This window comes from Abrus precatorius, unplaced genomic scaffold, assembly GCF_003935025.1.
Source record: "Abrus precatorius isolate BTA unplaced genomic scaffold, Abrus_2018 Scaffold2, whole genome shotgun sequence".
Lineage (NCBI taxonomy): Eukaryota > Viridiplantae > Streptophyta > Magnoliopsida > Fabales > Fabaceae > Abrus > Abrus precatorius.
Window position 1 is genome coordinate 3357635 of NW_020874362.1, and position 26196 is coordinate 3383830.

Consider the following 26196-nt stretch of genomic DNA (forward strand, 5'->3'; position numbering starts at 1 on the left):
ATTTTGCTACAATACCTGCATTGAATTGAGCTTTTGTATAGGCGAGATTCACCATATTGCCCTCTCCCTCTGCCATATTGGTCTCTGCGACTGCTTCCATGAAATTGACCCCTGCCTTTGGAGGATTCTTCCTTCACTTGAAAAGCCTTTTCCTCAGATTTTTCATGAGACCTACCAATTCTGGCTTCATGAGCTATCAAAGAACTCATCAATTCATCAAAAATATAAGTGGATAGGTCCTTAGTTTCTTCAATTGCAGCAACAACATGATCAAATTTTGACGTTAAACTTCTTAACACCTTACTCACAACAATTTCATTACTCAAAATTTCACCATAAGACTTCATTTGATTAACAATCCCAGACACCCTAGACAAGAATTCTTGCACTGATTCTTTGTCTTTCATAGCTAAAGTTTCAAAATCACGATGAAGAGTTTGTAATTTTATAGTAATTACCTTCTTGTCGCCTAAATATTCCTGCTTCAAAATCTCCCATGCTTGTTTGGAGGTGTTAGCTGCTGAAATTCGGATGAATATGTCATCCTCAAGGGCTGACTGAATTAGCATTAGTGCTTTTGCATCCTTCTTACGATTTTCTTTTAACCGCTGATCAGGTTCTGCTGGTGTCGGATCTGCCTCTTCATACCTGTTTTCCACCAACTCCCATAGTTCTTGAGAGTTGAACATCGTCTTCATTTTGAGACTCCAAAGATGATATTTTTCACCTTTGAAAATTGGAATTAGGGGCTGTGCTACTGGGTTGGTTCCGTTACTGGCCATGACTCTTTTAATTTGGATAATTTTTGTTAGTGGTTCACTCGCTACACTCAATCTTCTCTTGAAGGACCGAAACCTGGTTTATCTTTGAGCTCTGATACCACAAATGTTGGTAAGATAGCCAAGAGATAAGTGAATGATAGGTAAATGACGTGAACTTAGTATCCTTTTCTCATTTATGTCTTTCTCTCACGCATTGGATGAATACTGAGTACATGCCTTAAATAATGCTAGGAATAACTGAAAATACTAAAAACTAGGAACATAAACACACGAACAGAATAGACTTGGCCAGATATAACTGACCACTAAATAATTGAATGACAAACAAGATTATCCTAAGACCCACTAAATGATAACGATAAAAAACGTGCACTTGACTAATGATAACGGATAATGGCATTTTGAATCATCTTTTCAACAGAAAAGCTTATTTGGCCAACGAAATTGAATGGGTAAGTCAGAGAGGAGGGGAAAAAGGAAGAAATCGCTTCGAGGCCTAATTTCTGTTGCTGTGCAGAGAGGAGCATGCTGCGGAGAAGATGGAGTTCATTAGAATTATATATATCGGTTTCAGAAAGGGTGTAAACGACGTTTCTATCCTTAAAATTAAGCAAAATGCAGGGTTTTAGAAAAATAAAATATAGTTTGTTCAAAACGCATAGTTTTACTAAACCCAATTAGGGTCATTTTTCTTTCCCTTCCCCAAATCGCATGATAGCACGTGAACGGCTCTCCAGTCTAGGCCCCTATCTCCCGCAACCAGCGTGACTAAAGAAACACCCCACGACGTGCGCCATAGCGTTGCTGTATTGTGCTATTAACAACTATGATTTAGAATTTGTTTAATTTTTATTTTAAAAATATTTTTTATTTTTAAAAATATAATATAATACAAATTTTATTTTTTAAAAAATTATTTTAAAATAGAAAACAAGCACACTTTTAGTCTTTATTCATACTAATTATCATCTTTCAAAAAAAAAAAACATAAAGATTATAATAAGAGTAAAACAAAAATATAGATATTGGTAGAAATGAATGAGCTCTATTTAAAAGAGTTAGAATTATTGTTAATTTTTGTTGGATAAACCAAATTTAAAAGATATTCTTTTCAGTGAAGATAAATAAGAAAATAATAAGATTGAAACTATTATAATATAATTTTATAGTTATATTTATTGTTTTATAAAAATTGATTTGATTAATATTTTAGTTGAAGAAACTTGAATTTTTATGAAAAGTAATGCAATCTTATTTTACGATTAATAGTTGTCATTGATTTTGATATCATCAAAATATGTCTTTTTTTTTTTCTTAAAAGTAGCATATCCCTGAATTGGTATCGTATTGTGTCTGTATGTCGTATTATGTCCATGTTGCTTAGACCTTCAATTAACTTCTCTGTTTGGGCCAAAGAGAAATGCACACAAATATGTCAAGTATTTGATTACACGTGGAATAATGATCATGTTTTTTTATTTTTATTTTACCACCAAGAGAGGATATTTTTTAATGATTTTGTTATATGTAAGGTGAATTTTAAAGCGCAAATAATGTTTTTTTTTATAAGAAATGAAAATAGACATAATGTTTTTTTTTATCAAAGACAAAGTTTAATCAATAAAAAGAAAGAAACAAATTTTATATATTAGAGACGAAAATTAGAGATGAATATAATTCGTTTCTATTTCAGTCTGAATTTTATTTTATTTAGGTCATTAAAAATATAAAATTTATTAGAGACAGAATTTAGAAAACAAAATCAATTATTTCAAATTTATTCTGTCTCTAATTATATCATATTTTCTATCCCTAATTGTCTATTTCATTACTTTTTGTCTAACTCTGTTTCTAGTTAGAATAAATAATACTTCTCTTCAAAATATAAATTATCATATATTCATTCAAAATATATTACTTTATTACATAAATAAAATGACATGTATTGATTGAAATAATTTATTTTTAAAATTATACTTCTCAATTTTAAAATTTTTACTTATTTTTTAATTAATTTATTATTATTTATAAAAAATTGTTATGATAATATTTTTATTTATAGATTTAGTGGAATATAATGTATGTTATTATGTATATAATCAAATTGAAATTGTTTGTGTTATGGATGTGAAACTCGAAAATAAATTACAGGTTAATTATGTTATTATTTTAAATATTTTATCTCTTTAGTTAATTTTATTAAATGCAATAAAATAAATATTATTAAGAATTATTAATAATAAAAATATGTTTTTCTTTATGTAGTTTTTAGTTAAAAATTTAATTTTTGAGCTAAAAGACAATAATATAAATTGATCTTTTATTTTTTATTATTTCCATATAATTTGTTCATATCAATTTAGTCTTACAATTAATTGAAAATCAACACTATTAAATCGCAAGAGCCACATAATCAAAAGAAATATTAAATTTTCATTTAATTTACAATCTACAAATAATATTAAAAATATGTTTTTCTTCCAATATTTGTTATTGCATTTTTTCCTAAATATCTATCTAATAAGCCTATCAAATGACTGTCTAACAAGCTTGTTTATATGCACATATGCGTAATTTTAAAACGTCATCAAACTTCTTAAATTTTATTCTTATTTTAAAAATAAAACTAAAATTATGTATTTATATCTAAATTAAAATTAAAAATTATAATTTTAGATAAAATTAAAAAATTAATTAAATCAATGAAATTATTACCACAAGTGAAAGAGTGATATTTATACGTGAAATGCTAACATTTGTATATATTCAATACAATATCTATTTTGATAATTGAAGTATTAATTTAGTTAAAATTTTGAAGTTGAGTTAAGACTCCAAAAATAAAGGAGAGAATTACCTACAGATATTCAATCTCAAATTTTGACAATTTTATGTAATACAAAATAATTTTAATAAGTAGTAACAATAATCTTTATAAAATATTTCAAATGCATAAGCGTCATTTCTAACTCATGCCATTGAGTTATATATTATTTTATAATAATTTATTTTAAAATTTTTATAGTATAAATTTATTTATTAAATAAAAATTTATGTTAATATTGTAATATACTTTATTATCATTTAAAAAAATTATTTTAAATCAACTTAAATAAATATTCATGCAATCTGAAGATTCATAAGATATTATATCACTATGTATACATTTACTTTATATTATTTTAGTAAAAGAATTAGAAGAGTTGTCTTAATAAATTCTGAACACAATTATTATAAATTTGATAAGTACTAAGTTTTAGTTAATTTTTGTATGAATTTGAGCACTTATTTACTTCAATGTATTTTATAACATCCTCAAATTTTCATTAAAAGGTAAATAAATTTTTATATTGAAAAGAAAAAATAGAAAAATTTTATAACATTTCATAGATTTAAGAATTGAATAAAAATAAAATTCATATATCTCTAAAGAAATTTTATAAGATTTGAAAGTGTTTAAAATTTTCAAAGGGATAATTTTGGAATTTTAAAGTAATGAGCAAAATTTAAATTTATGTCTAACAAATTATTTGGTTTACATTGCATACATATAAGTCTAAAATATCATTAATAACACTTCTCAAAAGAATTGAAATTTGTTGTTTAAAACTAATTACAAATCACTATACAATAATTAATCATCAATATTATAAGTTCTAGAATTAACACTTAAAATATTTACAAAGTTTGGTCAACATAAGATGTAAGTATAATAAAATATTACAATTCTTTAAATTATTTTCGACTCTACAGAGCAGTATTTCCTTCTAATATCACTGAGTTATGATCCTATAACGGACTAATCTTTCCTTTATTCTCTTCACTTTCATCTCCTAAAAATTATTAGTAAGGATCAATATTTTCTACCCCACTAAACCTCTTATTTGACATAAAATTTATATAATATGGAAAATATTGGCTAACACATTTCTAACATACATTGGTCCCAATAACACTCGAATCAGACAAGTCATCATTTCAACAGAGTACATATAGTAAGTCAATCACCTTTGAAATATTTATAACATAATTTCCTGTACTAATCTGTATGTCATAATACATGTATCCTATCACATTAATCAATATGTTATAATACATGTGTCCTAATTGCACCCGTCAATGTTACAACACATATATCATTACAACATCAATCAATATATTACAATACATATATTATAATTATACAATTTCTATACTACTTCTTATTCATCACACTTTCACATTTATTACATTTTCATATTCATTGCCCTGGGATCACTTTCATATTTATTGCCATAGTAACATAGATATACGTGTGCTAACCCATCCTTTTTAGCAAAGGTATAGTCACGAGTCTCGTCAGAAAATTTGTGTGGCCTGTGAATGCTTTTACTTTCAGTAAATTATTATGCACTCATTTACAAATAACATTCACCACCCTCATTTCTCCCAAGATTTCCCAAATCTTCTCCAGACTCTATACCTCAGTGTATCTATGTAACTATCTATACAGTGTCTTAGCCTTTCTCATGACACTTACTTACTCAGCATTTCTCAAATATTCTCATTTCATTCCCACATACTTTTCATCGATCAACATGTCATAATATATGAGTAATAATTTATATAAATCCATGTATTATAATACATGTATTATAAGTACACCCTTCAATGTATCACAATACCTATATCATAATCATATCTATCAATTTGTCATGACTCACGTATTATAATCACACATATCATAATTTCATATTTATATCACTTTATTCACTTTTGTACATAACACCCTTTCTTCATTCGAGAACATTCCCACATTTTTCATCAATAATATAAATCCATCAATTTTAGCATATCCAGCTATCATACAACATCCATATTCAGTATATCATCTAACACAGAAATATCATCAAATAATTTCACACCACACAAATCAATACAATGTATCGAAGGTCGAATACCTCCAGACTCAGCTCAATCATACAATCCAATATACACACTTTCTCAGTAACAATAAAGTCATCTATCCTAAAGTCTGGCATAATCCAATATTAACTGTACGTCTACTATTCAAAAATATCAAATATCAATCTTAACTACCTTTGAACAATGTTCACTAGTAAAATCATAATATTTTCTCAAAATGGTTCTTGTTAAGAGCTTTTGCTATAAATTGTGTTTAACTAAAATAATCCTGAGTTTTCATGTCAAGAATCTCTATTCCTACACTTGAAATTTAAGAAAACATTATGATTATAGGGTTCTAATAGAAAAACTTAGTATTTTCAACCAAAGTACCAAAAAGAAGTTAGGGTTTGGGATCAACTCCCTTTACCTAGAAATGGGTCTCTTAGACCAAGTTTTCATAGAGATCTAACGGAGAGGCACAACGTCTCGATAGGGAATATCATTTTAAGGGTTAAGGTTTCCTTGAGTATCACAAAACATTAAACTTTAGATTAGAGAAAATTGAAAATAGGAATGAAATTGGAGAACCAAGTTCCAAAAAACTTACTTGGATTTAAATGGTTGAACCTCCAAGCTCAAATTCAAAGAAAAATTAAAGTTTAGAGGAGGATTTCTGAGAAAAGAAGGTGAGAGATCAGAGAGAACAAAGAAAAGGTCTGAACTTTGGATTGTAATCTAAATTTTCTAGGTTGAAGACCCTTAAATAACCCTTAACTCACGATATCCTCTTTTATGGCCCATATATTTATGTTTGGCCTTTATTTTATTTGGTTTTACACTGATTTATATATTAATTGTACAGTTTAGTATGAAGAGTGTAACATCTAATTTTCAGTACCCCTAATTTGCTGAATTTTGACAAAACCTTTGTTAAAATTTTAAAAATAAATTATTAGAAATTAGTCAAAGTGATTTTAGAGTTCTGTATTCATTAGATAATTTGTGATTTTCTAGAATTTTTCTGAAATTTTTAGAAAAATACCCAAATTGGCCTATTTTGTGGGCACCCTTGCCAAAATAAATAAATAAATAAATTAATTAATTAAATTTGACTTTAAAAGTGATTAGGAGAGAGAGAAAATGTTAAAAAAATTCATCTTATTCTCCAACTAGTTTCCCGTATGTGCCTTTCTCCATTTTTCTCCCAAAATCATCTCATTTTCAAGCCTCTATTTGAGGGTTAAACCTTGTTTTTCTTGAGGAGCTCCAAGAGGTAAGTTTATTCCTCTCATCCTCCTCTACACTTGTACGGTTTTATTTTTCAAAACGGTGCATTTTTCTTTTCTCCTCTTACTTGGCTACACTTGCATAGGAATGGAAAGAGTGTTATCATCTTGTTATTGTTGTGGTTTTACACCAAGAACACTAGAATCATGCTTGAAGTGGATGATTAAAAATGGTTGAGTTAAAAAATAAATAAATCCTTATTCGCACGTCTCTGTCCACTAAATTTTGGGACTTTTGTGGAGTGAATTAGGAGTTTATGTCTTCATAAAAGTTGTAGCCCTTTAAATTCTTGAAATTTAGCAACTATTTTCACATCAAACGGATATTTGTAGCTCAGGTTATGCCCATTTTACTATCAAGTGTCCTAATTGTCACCTTGAGAGATTGTCCTGTTCCAACAGTCACAGATTTTAAATTACTAGCATTGATATGTGTAAAATTAGGACTTGACTTCTGCATAAAAGTTGTAGGGAATTATAGGCCCAAAATTTAGAAATTGGTTTCATGTCAATAACTTATGTGTAGCATGAGATATAGTCAAATTACTAAGATATGTTCAGAGAGTTAGTGTAGTTGAGCGCTGTTGGAAACAGTCATTGTAAATTGCAAAGTTCTATTATTCTATAGAGTATTTGAACTTAATTCCTTCGTAAAAGTTGTAGATAAATGAGTCCTTGAAATTTAGAAACTGGTCCCATGTTAAAATATTAAGTATATCTTGAGTTATGACAAAAACATTGAACCATGTGCAACCTGCTCAAAAATTTTCCTTTCATAACTTTGACCAACTTTATTGCACAATCTATCTTGAATTAGACTTTGACCTTTCATCAATATTGTAGATAATTACGTTATTGAAATTTGGACTCTGACCTCATGCCAAAACAATTATGTAACTCTAGAAAATTCTAAAATACTGAACCTTGTTCATGTTCGCCATTAGGATTATTCCTACTCTAAGCATATACCAAATAGAATAATTTTCTAACTTGAGTGTAAGGTGAATGTGAACTTAACATATTACCAAAAATGGATTAAGAAAATAATATAGACGTAATAGGTAAGGGGTGGACTATATTGTAAGGCTTACATCATAAACTTATTTAACCTTATTTGTTGAGATTGTCTAAATTTTGTTATGATTGATAATTGTGGTTTCATTATATGCTTAATTTCAAAAATAATAATGGTTTGCTTATGTGTTTGGCTGTGAAAATACATGTTTTACACTTCATTAAGATATAAATTGTGTTATATTATATGAATTGTCTGTGAGTGAGCATTTATGTGCATGGTGATTTTTCATAGGAAAGTTTATTGAAATTAAATTGAAATGAATGGATGACGGGTTATGAACCCTTATAAACTGTATTGGGAAGTTTTCTGATTGTAACAGGTATCTGAAAAATTTTGGGATGTTCGTATTACAGGGGAAACTTTCTCGAAATTTTGAAAAATGTTTAGACTTAGAAATTTTTTTTATCATTTTCGAACAAATTTATAAATTTGGGAATATGAGACTTTTCTAAGAAAAACTCCTTAGGAACTCATACATTACTCATCTGAAAATGGTATTTTGTGCAAAGTGGGGAATCAGAGACTATGGACTCTAGGAATACGATAGGGAGGCCTTGAGGGAGGACTTGGGGATAGGAAGGGTAGTGGTTGGAAGCCCCAAAAGACTCAAGCTCGCTACTTGTTGTCGGGGATCCCACTATACAAACTCTTCTGTACTTAACTGCGCTCTTGTCGTATATCATGGTCAGAGTGAGCTACTAGGTTTATATTTGAGCGTGGGTCTCAATAATTCCATGGGTGAATTTTCTATACCTAGTAGTGTCAGCTCTAGATACCCCAGCACTGATTTAAGAAATGATTCAGGCCGCATGCATAAACATTTTAGAAAAACAAATTAGGATCATGCACAATCATCATCATTCATTTGGAATGCGATTGATTTGTGAATGTTTATGATGTATGATTTTAACATGATGTATGAACTATAGGTCATCCTATCGTTTCTCTATTTTTTTTATTTTCTCTATACCTGCAGTACTCGTTGGATTTGATTAGTCACTATCAGTAGCCGAGGGAGATGGCACAAATTCCACACCCAATGAATATGACGATTAGGCTCCTTAGCCCGAAGCCACACCGATGGAATCACAATTGGGATAGACACCCACACGTTTATGGCTGTACTTACTATATCACTGAGGAGAGCGGCACCAACACCTGGAGGCAGCAATGTACCTTTCACCATAAGGACTAGACTAACTCTTGACTTGGATAATAATAATCCTTTCCAGCTCATACCACCACCAATTCTCCCTCCAGCTGAGAAGGAGAAAATATATATTGAGGTTCCAGAGGACTATGACCCTCTAGACATTGATGAGTTTGATGATTCAGAGATGGGCTCAGATGAGGGAGATTCATCTCCTAAGTCTGAGAATATGGATTCAGAGTAGGACTGATACTACTCTACTTTTTGTGTATAGTGGTGAGAGTTAGTCATAGGCATTCTTTTGTTATACATAAGCCTATATAGTGCCGGGTAGTAGCCACTTATTTTATTTAGTTGTGCTGCTCTATAGGAAATCATCCCTGATGTTGCCCTCATTATTTTGAAGAATTGTAACTAATAGTTTATCTGTATATTAATCATATTTCTAGGTGAAATGATGATTAAGTTTTCCGGCATATAGTGGTGTGTAAGCGGGGAAATTATTGACCATTTTGCCTTTTGGATTACTGAAAAAAAAAAAAAAAGAAGCTATATAAACACTCATGAATGTTTACCTTGAATATTGTATGTAATGATGAAATTCAGAAATGATATATTGAGGATTGCATGTTAAAGTTTATTTTTGTGATTAATGACTTGATACATAGATATTACATATTAAGGGAAAATTATTGGTTTTATAAAATGTAAAAAAAAATAAATCATTATTCTTCTAATGAAAGGTTTCTGTAAAGTAGGATATTACAATTAGTGGTATTAGAGTAGTTTGGCCCTTTAAGCCTAAGGAAAGGTCTACTTATACTGTTATGCACTACCTGTAGTGAATTGTGTGTAGGAAATTACCATGATTTAATATCAATGATGATTTCTTGATAACTTAGTCGAATTTGATGCAGTGAATAGGAAACAATGGTTGGACGAGGTGCTGGATTAGCTGCTTCAGTGGAGAAATTAATTGCTGCAATGGAGCAGGACCGATAAGCTCGGTGCAACAGGACCGTGTCCCTCAAGGTGAAGATGTCTTGAGAAGATTGGACTTATTTGAGAGAGGAACCCTCCTCGATTCAAGGGAGGATATGATCAAGAAAGTGCACAGGTTTGGCTCAGAGAAATGGAAAAGATTTTTCGTGCCCTACAATGCACAGAGAATGACAACATTGTGTTTGCTGCTTATACATTAACAGAAGATGCTGAGTATTTGTGGGACGGAGTGAGACAAAGGTTGGAGAGGGAAGGCATAATCATTACGTGGCCCTTGTTTCAAGTGAGATTTTTGGAGAAGTACTTTTCAGAAGATGTTCGAGAGAAGAAAGAAATGAAGTTCTTGGCATTGACGCAAGGATCCATGAATGTAGGAGAGTATGCAGTAAAATTTGAAGAACTTTCACGGTATCACCCCCACTACCACAATGCCATCAACGAGAAGCCTAGGTGTGTGAAGTTTGTCAATGGACTTCGCCTTGAGATTAAGGAAGCCATAAAAATGCAAGAGATTTAGGAGTTTCCAACATTAGTGAATAGATGCATGATTTTTGAAGAAGACCATAAAGCAAGGATTGCTAAGTTCCAAGAACACCGTTTTGAGACTTCAGTGACAAAGAACTATGGGCCTCAACGCAATCAAAGGAGAGGGTTTGGAAAAGGCCAACCATATCAGAGACAACAATGTCAAAGGGGACCCATAACTGAGCTTTCTCAGAATTATGGTATTAGTGGAAACTATATGTTGGCCCCACCTAGAGGAAAATGCTTTGCTTGTGGAGGAGAACACTACAGGAAAGATTGCCTAGTAAAATAGTTAATATGCTTTAGTTGTAACAAGCTTGGGCATATGTCCTGTGATTGCCTGATGGTGAAGAAGGAAGAAGATGGAGGCAATGGAAACCACCACAATCAAAAATCCTAGTGGAGGGGTGGCTAGCAGGCCAAAGTATCTTCTTTGCAATGAGCGAAGAAAAAGTATCTCCTTCTAACATGATGATTGGAGGTACGTGTATCATCTAAGACACCCCTTTATATGTGATATTTGATTCAGGTGCATTGCATTCATTTATTTCTAGTAGTTGTGTGGAACAATTGGGATTGCCTACCATAGCATTGCCATTTAATTTGTCTGTTCATACCCCGAGTAATGACCACTGCTAAAGCATGCTGGGAGTGTCCTACTAGTATAGATGGTAGAAACTTTATAGTGAATCTCTTCTGCCTTCCTCTAAAAGGATTGGAGGTTATTTTGGGATTGGACTGGTTATCTAACAACCATGTCATCATAGACTTTTGTAGGAAGACTATTGTGTTTAGAGATTTTGAGTACAACAATTCTAAAAAGTCAAGGATTCAAAGTGCCAACTACGAAGATGTTCTCTTAAAGGAAAAAGTTTAGGGATTTATAATATCTTTAATGGCAGAAGGAGAGGAAGAAAAGTTAGTTGATGTGCCAATAGTGAGAGAATTTCCTGATGTTTTACCTAATGATATCCCAGGATTACCCCCAGAACGAGAATTAGAATTCAGTATTGATTTGGTACTAGGAGCTGTGTTCATGGGTTATAGGAATCAAATTTTTCATCCTTTTCTAGATAAGTTTGTAGTTATATTCATTGATGACATCCTTATATACTCAAAGAGCAAAGAAGAGCATGTTGAACACTTAAGAATTGTGCTACAAATCTTGAAGGAAAAGCAATTGTACGCAAAATTGTCTAAGTGTGAGTTTTGGCTAACTGAAGTAAATTTTCTTGGGCATGTCATTAATAAAGGAGGAATAGTTGTTGATCCAACTAAGGTTGAGGCAGTCTTGAAGTGGGAACAACCAAGGACGGTCACTGAAATAAGGAGTTTTCTAGGATTAGCGGGATACTATCGAAGGTTTATTGAAGGTTTTTCTCGATTGGCCTACCCATTAACCAAGTTGACACAAAAGGGACAGCCTTTTGCGTAGACTCCACAATGTGAGACTAGCTTTCAAGAATTGAAGGGCCATCTTACTTCCTCACTAGTGTTAATTTTGCCAAAACCTAACAAGAACTTTGAAGTGTATTGTGACACATCTAAGTTAGGATTGGGTTGTGTGTTGATGCAAGATAGAAAAGTAGTGGCATATGCCTCTCGACAACTGTGACTGCATGAGATAAATTATCCCACTCATGATTTAGAATTAGCTGCAGTGGTATTTGCTTTGAAGATTTGGAGACACTATTTGTATGGAGCACGATTCATAGTGTATAGTGACCCAAGAGCTTGAAATATCTCTTTGATCAAAAGGAATTGAATATGCATCAAAGACGATGGATAGAATTCTTAAAGGACTATAAGTTTGAATTGCAGTATCATCCCAAAAAAGGGAATGTAGTTGCAGATGCACTTAGTAGAAAATCTTTACATGCAACATTTATGATGATAAGAGAAATGAAATTGATCAAAGAATTTCAAAGTCTGAATTTAGCAATAGAGTTCAGTCCCAAAAGTGTTGTATGTGGTACTCTCACGATCACTAATGATTTTCTACAACAAGTACAAGAAGCTCAATCTGAGGACATTTTCCTTTGTGAGAAGAAGGAATTAAATAAAAAAAAGGAAAAGAAATAAAATTTGTGGAAGGAACAGATGGAATCTTGAGTTTCAAAGGACGAATCTGTATCCCTCATTGCCAGGAATTGCAAAAGACCATTTTGGAGGAAGCACATAAGAGTAACATGAGCATTCATCTCAGAACAATGAAAATGTATCAAGATTTGAAGAAACTATTCTAGTGGCCTGGAATGAAAAAGAAAGTAATAGAGTATGTTGCAGCCTGGTTGGTGTGTCAGAAAGCCAAAGTATAACATCAAAGACCTTCAGGGATGTTACAATCATTAGATGTACCAGAATGGAAATGGGATAACATAGCTATGGACTTTGTAACTTCATTACCTCAAACGCCAACTTGTCACGATTCTGTGTGGGTAATAATTGACAGATTGACAAAATCTGCTCATTTTATTCCCATCAACATTTATTATTCCTTGGAGAAGCTAACTCAGTTATATATTAAGGAAGTGGTAAGATTACATGGCATACATGTTAGTATTGTATCAGACAGAGACTCGCGTTTTACCTCAAAGTTCTGGATAAGTTTACATCAAACTCTTGGGACAAAGCATCAACTAAGTTCTACTTATCATCCTTAGACTAATGGACAATCAGAGTGGACCATCCAGTCTTTGGAGGACCTACTACGAGCTTGCGTGTTGTATCACAAAGGAAGCTGGGATAAGTTCTTGCACTAATTGAATTTACATACAATAATAACGCTAGCATTTGAATGACCTCGTTTGAAGCTCTTTATGGTAGAAAATGTCGGACACCATTGTGTTGGTTCAAGACAGGTGAAAACTAACTAATAGGTCCAGAATTGGTGCAATAGACCACAGAGAAGATTAAATTAGTTCAAGAGAAAATAAGAGCAACTCAAAGTCGAAAGAAAAGTTACTGTGACAAAAGAAGAAAGCCTCTGGAGTTTCAAGAAGGAGATCATGTATTCTTGTAAGTCACGCCTACAACTGGGGTTGGACGAGCAATGAAGTCAAGAAAACTCACGCCCAAGTTCATTGGCCCATACCAAATAATGAAGAGGATTGGTCCAATAGATTACCAAGTGGCTCTACCCCCTTTCTTTCCAACATCCACAATGTCTTCCATGTGTTACAATTACGAAAGTAAATTTCAGACCTTTCTCATATACTTGAGTCGAACATTGTACGAATGAGAGACAATCTTACTTATGAAACGCCACCTATCCAAATCGTTGATCGAAGAATTAAGCAACTCTGCAGAAAAGAAATTGCTTTGGTTAAAGTTATTTGGAGTGGAGCGGGAGATGAAAATGCTACTTGGGAGTTAGAGGGAAAGATGAAGGAATCTTATCCTCAATTATTCACATCAGGTACGCAAATTTCGAGGACAAAATTTAATTTAAGGGAGAGAGTTGTAATATCCTAATTCTCAGTACTCCTGATTTGCTGAATTTTGACAAAACATTTCTCAAAATTTTAAAAATTAAATTATTAGGAATTAGTCAAAGTGATTTTAAAGTTTTATATTTGTGATTTTCTGAAATTTTTTTAAATTTTTTTAAAAAATACCCAAATTGGCCTATTTTTTGGGCACCCTAGCAAAAAAATAATAATAAATAAATTAAATTTGACTTTAAAAGTGATTAGGAGAGGGAGAAAATGTTAAAAAAAATCCACCTTCTTCTGCAACAAGTTTCCCGTAGGTGCCTTTCTCCATTTTTCTCCTCAAATTATCTCATTTTCAAGCCTCTATTTGAGGGTTAAACCTTGTTTTTCTTGAGGGGCTCCACGAGGTAAGTTTACTCCTCTCATCCTCCTCTACACTTGTATAATTTTATTTTTTAAAATGGTGCATTTTTATTTTCTCGCCTTACTTGGCTACACTTGAATAGGAATGGAAAGAGTGTTATCATGTTTTTGTTGTTGTGGTTTTACACCGAGAACACTAGAATCATGCTTGAAGTGGATGATTAAAAATGGTTGAGTTAAAAAAAAAAAAAATCCTTATTCGCACGTCTCTGTCCACAAAATTCTGGGACTTTTGTGGACCGAATTAGGAGTTTATGTCTTCATGAAAGTTGTAACCCTTTAAATTCTCAAAATTTAGCAACTGGTTTCATATCAAACGATATTTGTAACTTAGGTTATGCCCATTTTACTATCAGGTGTCCTAGCTGTCACCTTAAGAGATTGCCCTATTCCAACAGCCACGAATTTTAAATTATTGGGATTGATACGTGTAAAATTAGGACTTGACTTCTACATTAAAGTTGTAAGGAATTGTAGGCCTGAAATTTAGAAATTGGTTTCATGTCAATAGCTTATGTGTAGCATGAGATATAGTCAAATTACTAAGGTATGTTTAGAGTGTTAGTGTAGTTGAGCGTTGTTGGAAACACTCACTGTAAATTGCAAACTGCCATTATTCTATAGGGTATTTGAACTTAATTACTTCATAAGAGTTGTAGATAAATGAGTCCTTGAAATTTAGAAACTAGTCCCATGTTAAAATATTAAGTATTTCTTAAGTTATGGCAAAAATATTGAACCATGTGCAATATGCTCGAAAATTTTCCTATCATAACTTTGACCAACTTTATTGCACAATCTATCTGTAAATAATTAAGTGAAAGTCCTTATTTTAATTAATAAATCAAACAAAAATTCGTCTAACATGAAAATTACACTTAGAGAAAAAAATGATTTGACAAAAATAAAATAAAATGATGTTACCTATTTGAACTTCTAATGTTACTAAGATCTAACATGATTTTGCTTAAAAAATTGTGCTTGATTATATATTTAAAACTAGTTTGATTAAAATTAGATAAATATAGTTTTTTGATAAGTTTAAAATTTTACATTAGATTATTAATAATTTTCTAGACATAATAATTTAGATGGGGTAGGGTCTTCTTACGTCAATTTAAGTCTAAAAAATTCTTACGCTCAATCTGAGTCCTTCATTTAATTTACATCTAACAGATTATAATTTATTACTTTACTGACCGTTAGATGTAAGTTAAATGAAAGGTTCAGATTGAGTGTAAGAGTTTTTTAACTTACAGTGGTGTAAGAAGATCTTTTTCCAATTTAGATAGTAGTTTATACAATCTTATTTATTAATACTGGGAGTAATATAATCATTAAAAATAATAATTTGTAGTCTAAGATTATTATTATTATGGTCAAAGTCTTTTAAATGGTGTAATAAGACTATAATACTGAAAATTATATTTACATTAGTAATGAATAAAAATTATCCATGTTATGAAATGTATTTGGTGAGAATGTATTTTTTAAGAGAAAAGTAAACATAAGTCATACAGTATAAAGTTAATTAAAATTATTTTTTTAAGTTATGTACTTTTAAAAAAATATTTAATAGTAATTCTTTATTCATTTTTTTAAAGATAAAAAGTATTTAATTTTTTAAATTGATAGTAACCACTAATTGTATAAGTTTTAATTTTAATTATTTATGAATTTTTTTTCTTTAAAACTAGAGTAAATGAATTCTCGTTAAAAAGCCTTGTTTAAGCTAGAAATGTATTATTACTCAAGTGAAGAGTTCTCATTAGAGCAAAAAATAGATAGAAACCTAAGTTTGCTTCACGCATTCTCTCACAAGCGATCCCTCGCTTGAGTAAAAATGGATTAGAATCAAATTTTTCATTCTCATTAAACTCCTGAAATCAAGAAATTTAATAAAAAAAATTAAGAAGAATCTTTATTTCAATCTCTAAGTCAAATAAATTACTTAAATTCAAATTCTTTTAAATTAAATGGAAATTGCAATCTAAGTTCAATTTTTTAAAATAAATAAGTGCTCAAATTTTTGTAACAATTTAATAAAACTTGACCCTTATGTCTATCATGATATCATAAACTATTATATCTATCATGATTTATTATTGTTAAGATAAATCATAATTAGATGTTAAAGTAAGTACATTTTCTAATTTCTAACATAAGTTTTAACGCCAGGTTAGAGAAGTTATTATATTCTCTGGGTGGAGAACATCATTGGCTTATAATAATATACGCATACAGTTTATATAAAAGGAATTGTTGGTACGAAGAACCAATTGGCAAAATGTTTTGATCCTTATCACTTAATTCTATTGACAAATCAAGTAACAAGTTATTCCATTCTCCTTCGTTTCTCCATCAAAGTAGGGGCAACGAATGAAAACGGATTAACTGACTTATGAAATACATATTATTCTAATAATTAATGTGTTTGACAATATGAGAACAGTAATTTTATCATTTTAGCATTCCATTCCCTTCCATCGATATAAAGTATTTAAGCGACGGACTGCGAAATTTCTTTTATTCTATCATTCAGTTTTGAAAAAACATGTGAAAACTTTATTCATTTTTATCACATTATATATTATTCCATTCAACTTATTTAAAATATCAAGAAAAAGACCTTACTATTACAAAGGTAATCACTATAAAACTGTAGAGAAAATCAGAATACAAGCTCATAATAATTTTGAAGGATATTTGCCTCGCAAAATATGTACAACAGACCCAAACTATGTGCAAGGTTCTTTTACTTAGCTTCTCGACAGTTATTCTTATTTTGTTCCTCTTAATTGTGTTGCCAAACTCAAGAGTTGGGATGCAAAACTATAAAAGCCAATTTAAGTTGAAATCAACTTGGGCCACCCTAATTCTTAGATTAGGAAGGATTGTTCTTAAAGGATCCCATAACATAGCCGTCTCTTCATCACATACCACAACCAATAAACCTTCAAGGTCTGTGATTGAGTATGGAAGCTCGCTCAATCCCAAACAACCTCTACAATTGAGCTCTTTTAAATTACTTAACTCCCCCATGTTCTCAGGTAACTTACTAAGGCTTGTGCAATCAGAGATGTCAAGAAATTCTAGTTTTTGAAGGCTTGTGATTGAGTCTGGCAATTCTACTAAACTAGTACAGGAAGTAAGCCTTAGTGATTCCAAATTGACCAAATTTCCAATTTCATCAGGAAGTGCAGAAAGCTCATGACAGTTTCTGATATTTAGATTCTTTAAGAACACAACATTAGAGAAGCCGGTTGGCAATTCCACCATATCACAGTAGTCAATGTTTATTTCCTCCAAATTTGGCAGCACATCTGAAATTTGAACACTTCTATTTTTGAATGCTTCATTCACATTGCACATAGAAAAGGAGAATTTCTGCAGATTCTTCAGCGGCACTCTTGTCTTGCTAAGGAAAGGAATTGAAACCCTCTCTAATCTGATTCGTTTAAGACTAGGTAGACAATCAAGTAACTCGAAATTCTCTAAATCAGCATGAAAGAAGTCATAGTTTGTAATTATCAAGACTTTTAATTTATTCATTTTCTTCATGAACATAGGTAGTGTGAACTTCTTTTGTCGAATATTCAACACTAGAACCTCAACTTCAGTCGGCTGCAAGTTGCACCATTCTGAAGCAAACTCTTCATCTGCAAAAAAGTCCAATATTTAGTGAATATGTACACTCTCACAACTTGTGTATCATGCAGACAGAAAAATGAACAAACCAGTTGATATGGATAATATGCGGGCTGCAATGTGATGCTCATTCTGTGTAGTCCACCATGATGGAAGATTGTTTCCACTTATGTCAATAATTAGTCTATTCATCTTCTCTGTTGGCTCCTGGCTTGTTTGAAGTATAGCTAGATCTCGAAGAAGACCATTTTGTGTGACAAAGTGGTAATTGTAGTCAACTGTGCCACTTTCAACATTCCTAATCAATAAAATGAATTTAGTTGCTCTTAATTGAATGAAAAACACAGCCACAACAGAAAGTATCAATAATCCTGTTTCAAGGATGTTAAATTTCACTTTACATGCGCGCGGACACAAAGTTCTTTGCAAATTTTCAAGTTTGACCCTAAGAGATCAATCAGCATAAAATCAAGATAATATTGAAATAACTTTGAAACTAATTTTGTTGTCTTTTTTTTAGAGTTTTCTAAGCCAATTCTTCAAAGATATTGATTAAAAATTGATAAATATTTTTTTTTTGTTAGAATGCATTGAAAATCACCAAGAAAAATGCAATATTCCACTTTCCAATAAAAAATATTACATTGAATTTCATAACCGTTGTCTTTTGAACTCTAATTAGAACAAGTTTCTATTATTACTTTAAAGCATCTTGAGATATTGACAACAGCTCAAATGTCAAAAACTAATCCTAGGTTGTGGACTTGTGTAGGACCTATGCAATGCTCATTTTTCAAGTGCTGAGAGTTTTGGATGATGGGGAATGTGAAAGGTAGAATTTTTGCTTAAAGAACCTTGAACCTTGAACCTAGAACCTAGAGGTTAGGATTGAACATAGACATAAGTTCAATGTGATATTTATCTCTTTCTTGTTGCCATGCAAAGAACAGAATTTAACAAATTCAGGTATTCAACAGCTTTCTTTCTTGTGCATAAATGGAATTAAGCACCCTTAAAAGTTAAAACAATTATTATACCACATGTCAAACCTTTTAAGAACCACTGGTCATACCTTGTGACAACAATATCAGCCATATTTAGGTTGACTAGCTCATAGATTTTCTCCATTGCACTGACATCATCTTCATCATGCAGTGCCCACATATCAACAAGGGCAGCAGCAGGGATCCTATGGTCTTCAGGAAATAAGCTTAGGTTCCTAAAGCACTCAATGACCTTAGAATCCAAGGCATTTAAGGTGTTTTGGAGAATATGAAGCACATCGTTACTAGAATCGAGAATTGAATGGCCCGTGGACAATTTCTTCGCCGTACTGTGCCAGACTAAGAGTGGTTGATGACTTAGTGATCTACCACTCACTACAAGTGCCAAGGGAGAACCGCCACACCCTCTCACTATCTGTGATTTATTTAGCGTGATCAAATGAAATGAGAAATTACAATAAAAACACTTATCGTTTACCACTTCAGCTTTCTGTTATAATTAGCAGAAGTAAATGAAATAAGAAATTGTAAGTGAGATGGCTATTGTTTCGAAATTTCGATTTTGTTACGACTCTATTTAAGCATATAACATTAATATTTTTATTAAGAATATATTTACTATAATTTGAACAATTAGTTATTTTCTAATAATTTTTTATTTTTTTAAGAATTTGATTGGTGGACATTATAATTTGAATAAAAATAAAATAAGATTAAAACATGTTGACTGAAATGACCGGTAAAGATGACAAATCAGCTTTTTAATTTTCTTAATTTTTAGGCAACAGAGAATTAAATATATGTTAGTATCAAAATATTTGATTCCTTATTTTTTAGGCATTTGTTATGTTTATATGTAGCAGATTTTTTACACTTTTATCTCCCTTATTTGTCTATAAGTATATGATTTTGCAGCTTAATAAAATAAATGTCTGTGAAATGGATGCTGAAGCAATTTTTTCAACCCTTTATATGTTTTTAATAACCAACAATTAGTAATCGGAGTTGTTTTTGCATGGGGTCTGTGAAATGGATGCTGAAGCAATTTTTTCACATATTGTTCCTCCTATCTTTGATGGAGAAAGTTGTGAGTTTTGGGCTGTGAAAATGGAATTCTACATGGAGGCTTTAGATCTCTAGCAAACCATGGAAGAAGATTATGATGTTCCTTTGCTACCAGACAATCTCACCATGGCCCAGATTAAAAATAAAAATAAAAATAAAAAACAAAGAAGACAAAGACATGTCTATTTGCTCGTGTCTCAAAGACCATCTTCACCAGAATCATGACTCTCAAAATAGAAAAAGTGATTTGGGATTATTTTAAAGAAGAATATGCAAGAGATCAAAGGATATGAACCATGCATGTGCTAAATTGAATAAGAAAATTTGAGTTACAAAGAATTAAAGAGTCTAAAATAATCAAAGAGTACTCGGACAGATTGCTTAGCATTGCCAACAAGATTAGAATCGTACAAAAATTTCTTGTACCAGTACCAAAAAGGTATGGAGCTTCTATAGCTACTTTAACTAATACAAAAGATTTGTGTACAATCACATTAGCAAAAGTGTTACATGCATTGAAGGCACAAGAGTAAAAAAGGCTTATAATGCAAGAAGGATTTATGGAGGGTGCCTTTCAAGCCAAGTTGCAAATCAACAATAGTAATAAAGCTGGAGGTTTTGCAAACAACAAAAACAACAATCAAAGCAACAACACTCAAGTTTATCCACCTTATCCTCATTGTAAAAAAGCTAATCATCCTTTTCTGGTGGAGGCTAGACATAAGATGTTGTAAGTGTGGTCAGTTAGGGCACGTGGATAGGATATGCAGATCTCAACAACAACAAGAAGTCAAAAGTGGATAGATGCAATGAAAGAAGAGTTGAAGATGATTAAAAAAAATCAAACATGGGATTTTGTGGAAAGACCCAATCATAAGAAAGTTATTGGAGTCAAGTGAGTTTATAGAACCAAGCTTAATCTTAATAGTTCTGTAAACAAGCATATGGCAAGAGTTGTTGTTAAGGGATATGCCCAAATTTTTGGGACAGATTTTTTTGAAACTTTTGCTCCAATAGCTAGGTTGGATACTATAAGGTTGTTGTTAGCACTTGCTGCACAAAATAGTTGTGTCATATATCAAATGGACATAAAGTCAGCCATTTGAATGGATACATGCAGGAATAAATTTTCGTCGAACAACCACTGGGTTTTATTGTTCAAGGACAGGAGGAAAAGGTTTATAGACTGAATAAGGGCCTATATGAGCTTAAACAACCATCAAGATCATGGTATAGTAGAATTGATGAACACTTAGGGTACTTAGGCTTTGTAAGAAGTCCAAGTGAATTTGCCTTGTATGTCAAAAAGGTTGATAATGAAATAATTGTGATATCTCTTTATGTTGATGATCTATTTGTTACAAGAAGTCACAAGGTGCTAACTGAAAAGTGCAAAGAAGAAATTAATGAAAAATTGAGATGACAGACCTTGGAAAGATGACATTCTTCCTTGGTATGCAAGTGCAACAAAAGCAAAATGAGATATTTGTGTGCCAAGAAAAATATGCAAAAGAAGTTCTCAAGAAGTTCAACATGGAGGATTGCAAACCAACTCCAATGAATCAAAAGGAGAAATTTGGAAGTTGCAAGGGTTGATGGAAGTGTACAGAAGTTTAATGGGTTGCTTGATATATTTGACAACAACCAGGCTAGATATTATGTATGTTGTGAGTTTACTAGCAAGGTACATGCAATGTCCTACAGAAATTCATTTTTAAGGAGCAAAAAGAATTCTTAGATATGTTAAAGGAATAGTTGATTATGGAATAAGATTAAGTCAAGTTAAAAGTTTCAATCTCTTTGACTATTCTATAGTGATTGGGTAGGATGTGTTGATGAGATGAGAAACACCTCATGTTATTGTTTTATGTTCGGTTCTAGAGTTTTTTCATGGTGTTCTAAAAAACAAGAAATTATAGTTCAATCAACAGTAAAAGCAGAATATGTAGCTATTGTTACTGCTGTGAACCAAGCTCTTTGAATCTGAAAACTCAAAACTTGCATATGGAACAAACAGAAAGCACATAGATATATGCGGTCAACCAAGATAACACTTTAATTGCTAATGATCCAATGTTCTATGAAAAAACAAAACACTTCAAAATCAAGTTTTTCTTTTTAAGAGAAGTTCAGAAAGATGAAGAAGTACATCTTATCTATTGTAGAATTGAACATCAAAGTGATGACATCCTAACAAAGTTACTTCCTAAAACTAGGTTTGAGTTATTGAAGAAAAGACTTGGAATAAACAACTTGAGTATCAAGAAAAAGTGTTGACTAGAATCACTATGAAGCTGTCAGATCAGTTTTTTAATATTCCTGATTTTTAAACAATAAAGAGTCAAATCAAAGTATTTGATTCTCTAGTTTTTAAGGCATCTATTACGTTCAAATTAAAATTTCCCGCTACATATGTTTTCAATAACCAACAAAATAAGAGAGGTTCTTATCGTATCTTACCATTAAAATTAAATGCATAGATTTTGTAACATAATAAAAGGGCAATAGAAAGCACCTGTTTGACAACGTCATCGGGAACGTTGGAGGTGGTCTGATCGAGGGATGATTCGTGGCGAAATAGATCTATAGCATCAGCCTCATTGAGGGGTTTCAACACATATGGAGGGCCAAATCTCGACATTGCGAATCTTGATGTCACTAAAATCGTGTAGTTTGGGATTGGGAACAAAAAATTGTCAACAAGTGACAGTGATTCTGGCCAAACGTCATCCAAGACCACCAACACTGGGCTTCTCCCAATTTCTTTTAGTAAACGTTCCAATTGGAAAACCGCATCTTCATCGTTTTGAAACTCTGGTACAGCGTAACCATTGTGTTCAAACAGTCTCTGCGCTATGCTACTCATCTTGGGCGTTTTCCCAAATGTGATGAAGACGATGTTTTGCTTGAATTTACCTACCCAAATCTTACACATTTAGAGTATTGCTAACTCAAGTTTATCTTATTCGACTAGAACAAGTAGAAATAACTAAAATGCAAAACAGGACAAGAATGCTTTTCTATGATTTGTATGCATTTCAGTCTTTCAAAAGCTCTTAATCCTCTTGCATGTTTTACTACATGAACAAGTGAAAACATGTTGGCAACGAAGTGGCATGTTTTGGCTTGATCCTAACAATAATAGTATTATGATGAAATACATTCTGGTTTATCTGATAAACACGATAAAAAGATATAATATGATATTATTTTATACCTTATTTTATTTTCACTATTTGTCATAAATCTATCTTATGTGTTTATTTTATCTTATTTTTTAGTATAAATTTATTATGTAGGATTTAGATTAAAAAAAACAGACACACTAGCATAATAGTGTTGTTGGGTCGAAATAACAAGGGATGAGTATAACAAGTACCGATAGAACGTGTTTCTTAAATTTTTATCCCAAAGAACCCACATATGATTTAATTCCAACGGTACCAACAGCAATAATAGTTAGTGGGAATTCGTACCTTTGACTTCCTGATCGGAACATAAGACTTTAGCTAACGTTGACTTCCCCGAACCTCCTATTCCGGTGATGGTGAGCACGGAGACACTAAGCTGCTCCCGCAGAAACTTGAGTTTCAATTCCATCAAAGGAACTTCCAAGCCAACAGTAAAAGCAGGGGGTTCAGGAGGCGAACACACGCCCCTTAACCCAATCTTTTTCGGAACAAAATTTCTAATTTCTGAATGAATCTCATTCACCTGCACCAAGGTCTCCAAGCTACTCCTCGCTATCCGAGCTTGCATATCTAAATTAAAGAACCTATTAATTTCCTCATCCAATGCTTCAAGCTCCTCTTGGTAATAGACCTTATAACAGCAATTCCACCACTTGACTTTATTGCACTTTAGAACAAGCTTCGTCCCACTCTTCATCCGATCTATCATCTTCTGTGTTTCCTCCGCTGGCCGATCCATTAGCTGGTTTGTAACATCTATCTGGTTAACCAATGGTTCTATTGCTTTCAGAGTACCTCCCAAGTGTTCCAGGGTGGATCTGAATTTAACCGCCCTTTCCTTCGTTTCCAAAACAGCACTCAACAGTTCACCCACGGAATTTCGAACAACCGCTTCTCGAACCATAGCCATGAGTACTGCCCAGAACCAAAAATAATCAACGGTACCCAAAATCAGAAACTTTGATCTAAAAGCTGGTGAGTGAGTTTGAGTCAAACAAACATAGGCGAGCTACATAAAAGGAAGGTTACTATAAAAATTAGAAAACAAAGTTAAACGTAAACTTTTTTGGGAAAATAACGAACAGGACAGAAAGTACTCACAAAAATGCCGTAAACTGTAATAGATTAATTAAACGCAGCTAAGTTGGAGAATCTGAAGCCATCTACAATGCCCGCTGTTTTTGTTCTCACCCTAAACAGAGAATGTAGAAAATGATGGCTGAATAGGTTGCTTAATCTTAATAAAGATTCTCTTCTCTTGTATTTGGATTTAAAGGGTTTTTACCCCACATTTTAACTTGGTCTCAGCCGAGCCCTGTTATGTGCTCACCAACATAGAAGTTTCCCTTTACTATGATTCAATTTGAACGCTATTTTTTATTCACTTTGCATTCGGGTCAGTGTGCTCAACGACAACTTCAATGACCAGTGTTCACATGCGTTTTAACGTTGCCGTATGGACATTAGATAAGACCTGCTCTGAATAATTCGGCATATCAAAAGCAATACTTTCTCAATCAAAAAACATAGTCGCGGTTCTAAATCAAGAAATAAAAAATCATTTAATTATCTGATTTTCATTATTAAAAGTATTATTATAAATAAACATAGGCCTTGAGGGGGAGAACCATTGATATATCAAAAGATCTTCATGGCAGCTTGATGATGGGAATCCATTGGCTTGGAGAGAAATTGGCTTAATTATTGAGTGGCAAAGGATAAGTTGGTCTTGTAATAGTAAGATACATTAACTTACCGACTAACATGTGATAAGCCTCGGGTCATGTAAGGGAGTGCCTGAAGAGTCAACCAATTTGGTAGAGGGCTCCATAAGGGTTGATGCAGGCTTGGCAACAAGCATTCCACTATCTTTCAATAATTTTAGAATATTTTCTCTTCTTAACTAGAACATTAGAAGAAGATCTAGAGATTTTAAGGCCAAGAAAATAACGAAGATTCCCAAAATTCTTGATGTTGAATTTTTTATTTAGATGTTCTTTGACATATTGGATTTCACCAAAATCATTTCCTGCAAGTGGAATGTCAAGTTCTAATAAGGTTGGGGTAAGTTTAAATGAAACTCTTGCATGCTTAATGAAAAGAGAATGATCACCTAAAGATTCAATGAAACCAACTGCTAGTAAGGTTATGCTAAGCGTAGCATACCACTGTCTACTAACCTATTTGAGTCTATACTATGATTTTTGCAATCTAAAGTTCCTTTATTTGGATAAGATGAAGTCATGCTATGGGGCAGAGTCCTATAGACTCTAGTAGCCATTAACATTTCCCCTCAAATTAAGGTTAGTAAGTCAACCAGCAGCCATTTTCCAACAAGAAAGTGGTATCACTACCTAGTCATAGCTTTTATGAAGACATGTGCCACTTGTAGATTTGTTGATATACAAGGAAAAGAAATAACTTTGTTATCCAATTCTTCTCGAATAGAATGATAGTCAACTTCAATATGTTTAGTGTGTTCATGAAACACATGATTAGTTGCAATTTGAATAACATTTGTGTTATCAACACGAAGAAGTGTAACATTAACCTATAAATAGCCAAGCTCTGATAAAAGATTTTGAAAGCCAAACAATTTCTACACATAATTTTGACACAACATGATATTAAACCTCAGTAGAAGATTTTGAAGCACATTCTTGTTTCTTACATTTCTAAGAAATTAAGGCATCACGAAAAAAATATACATCATCCTGAAGT

The 26196-nt window shown here is 32.1% G+C and overlaps 3 protein-coding genes across 4 annotated transcripts; 2 read left to right on the forward strand and 1 right to left on the reverse strand.

Moving 5' to 3' along the window:
• Positions 1 to 10315: 10315 nt before the first annotated feature.
• On the forward strand, positions 10316 to 10702 carry LOC113858229. The gene has a single exon (XM_027490757.1). The coding sequence runs from the start codon at positions 10316 to 10318 to the stop codon at positions 10700 to 10702; it is 387 nt and encodes a 128-aa protein (XP_027346558.1).
• Positions 10703 to 11605: 903 nt separating this feature from the next.
• On the forward strand, positions 11606 to 12145 carry LOC113858230 (uncharacterized mitochondrial protein AtMg00860-like). The gene has a single exon (XM_027490758.1). It carries the CDS (start codon positions 11606 to 11608, stop codon positions 12143 to 12145), a length of 540 nt encoding a protein of 179 aa, XP_027346559.1.
• A 5022-nt stretch (positions 12146 to 17167) lies between these two features.
• Positions 17168 to 24797, reverse strand: LOC113858639 (probable disease resistance protein At5g66900). 2 transcript variants are annotated; one of them, XM_027491357.1, is made up of 6 exons: positions 24577 to 24797; positions 23761 to 24390; positions 22800 to 23200; positions 19288 to 19634; positions 18305 to 18513; positions 17168 to 18226 (listed from the first exon to the last, which is right to left on the reverse strand). In XM_027491357.1, the coding sequence occupies exons 2-6, from the start codon at positions 24383 to 24385 to the stop codon at positions 17400 to 17402; spliced, it is 2409 nt and encodes an 802-aa protein (XP_027347158.1). In that variant the 5' UTR covers positions 24386 to 24390; positions 24577 to 24797; the 3' UTR covers positions 17168 to 17399. The 2 variants fall into 2 exon arrangements, with proteins under 2 accessions (XP_027347158.1, XP_027347157.1); XM_027491356.1 differs by having other exon boundaries at positions 23761 to 24484; positions 24577 to 24741.
• Positions 24798 to 26196: the final 1399 nt, after the last annotated feature.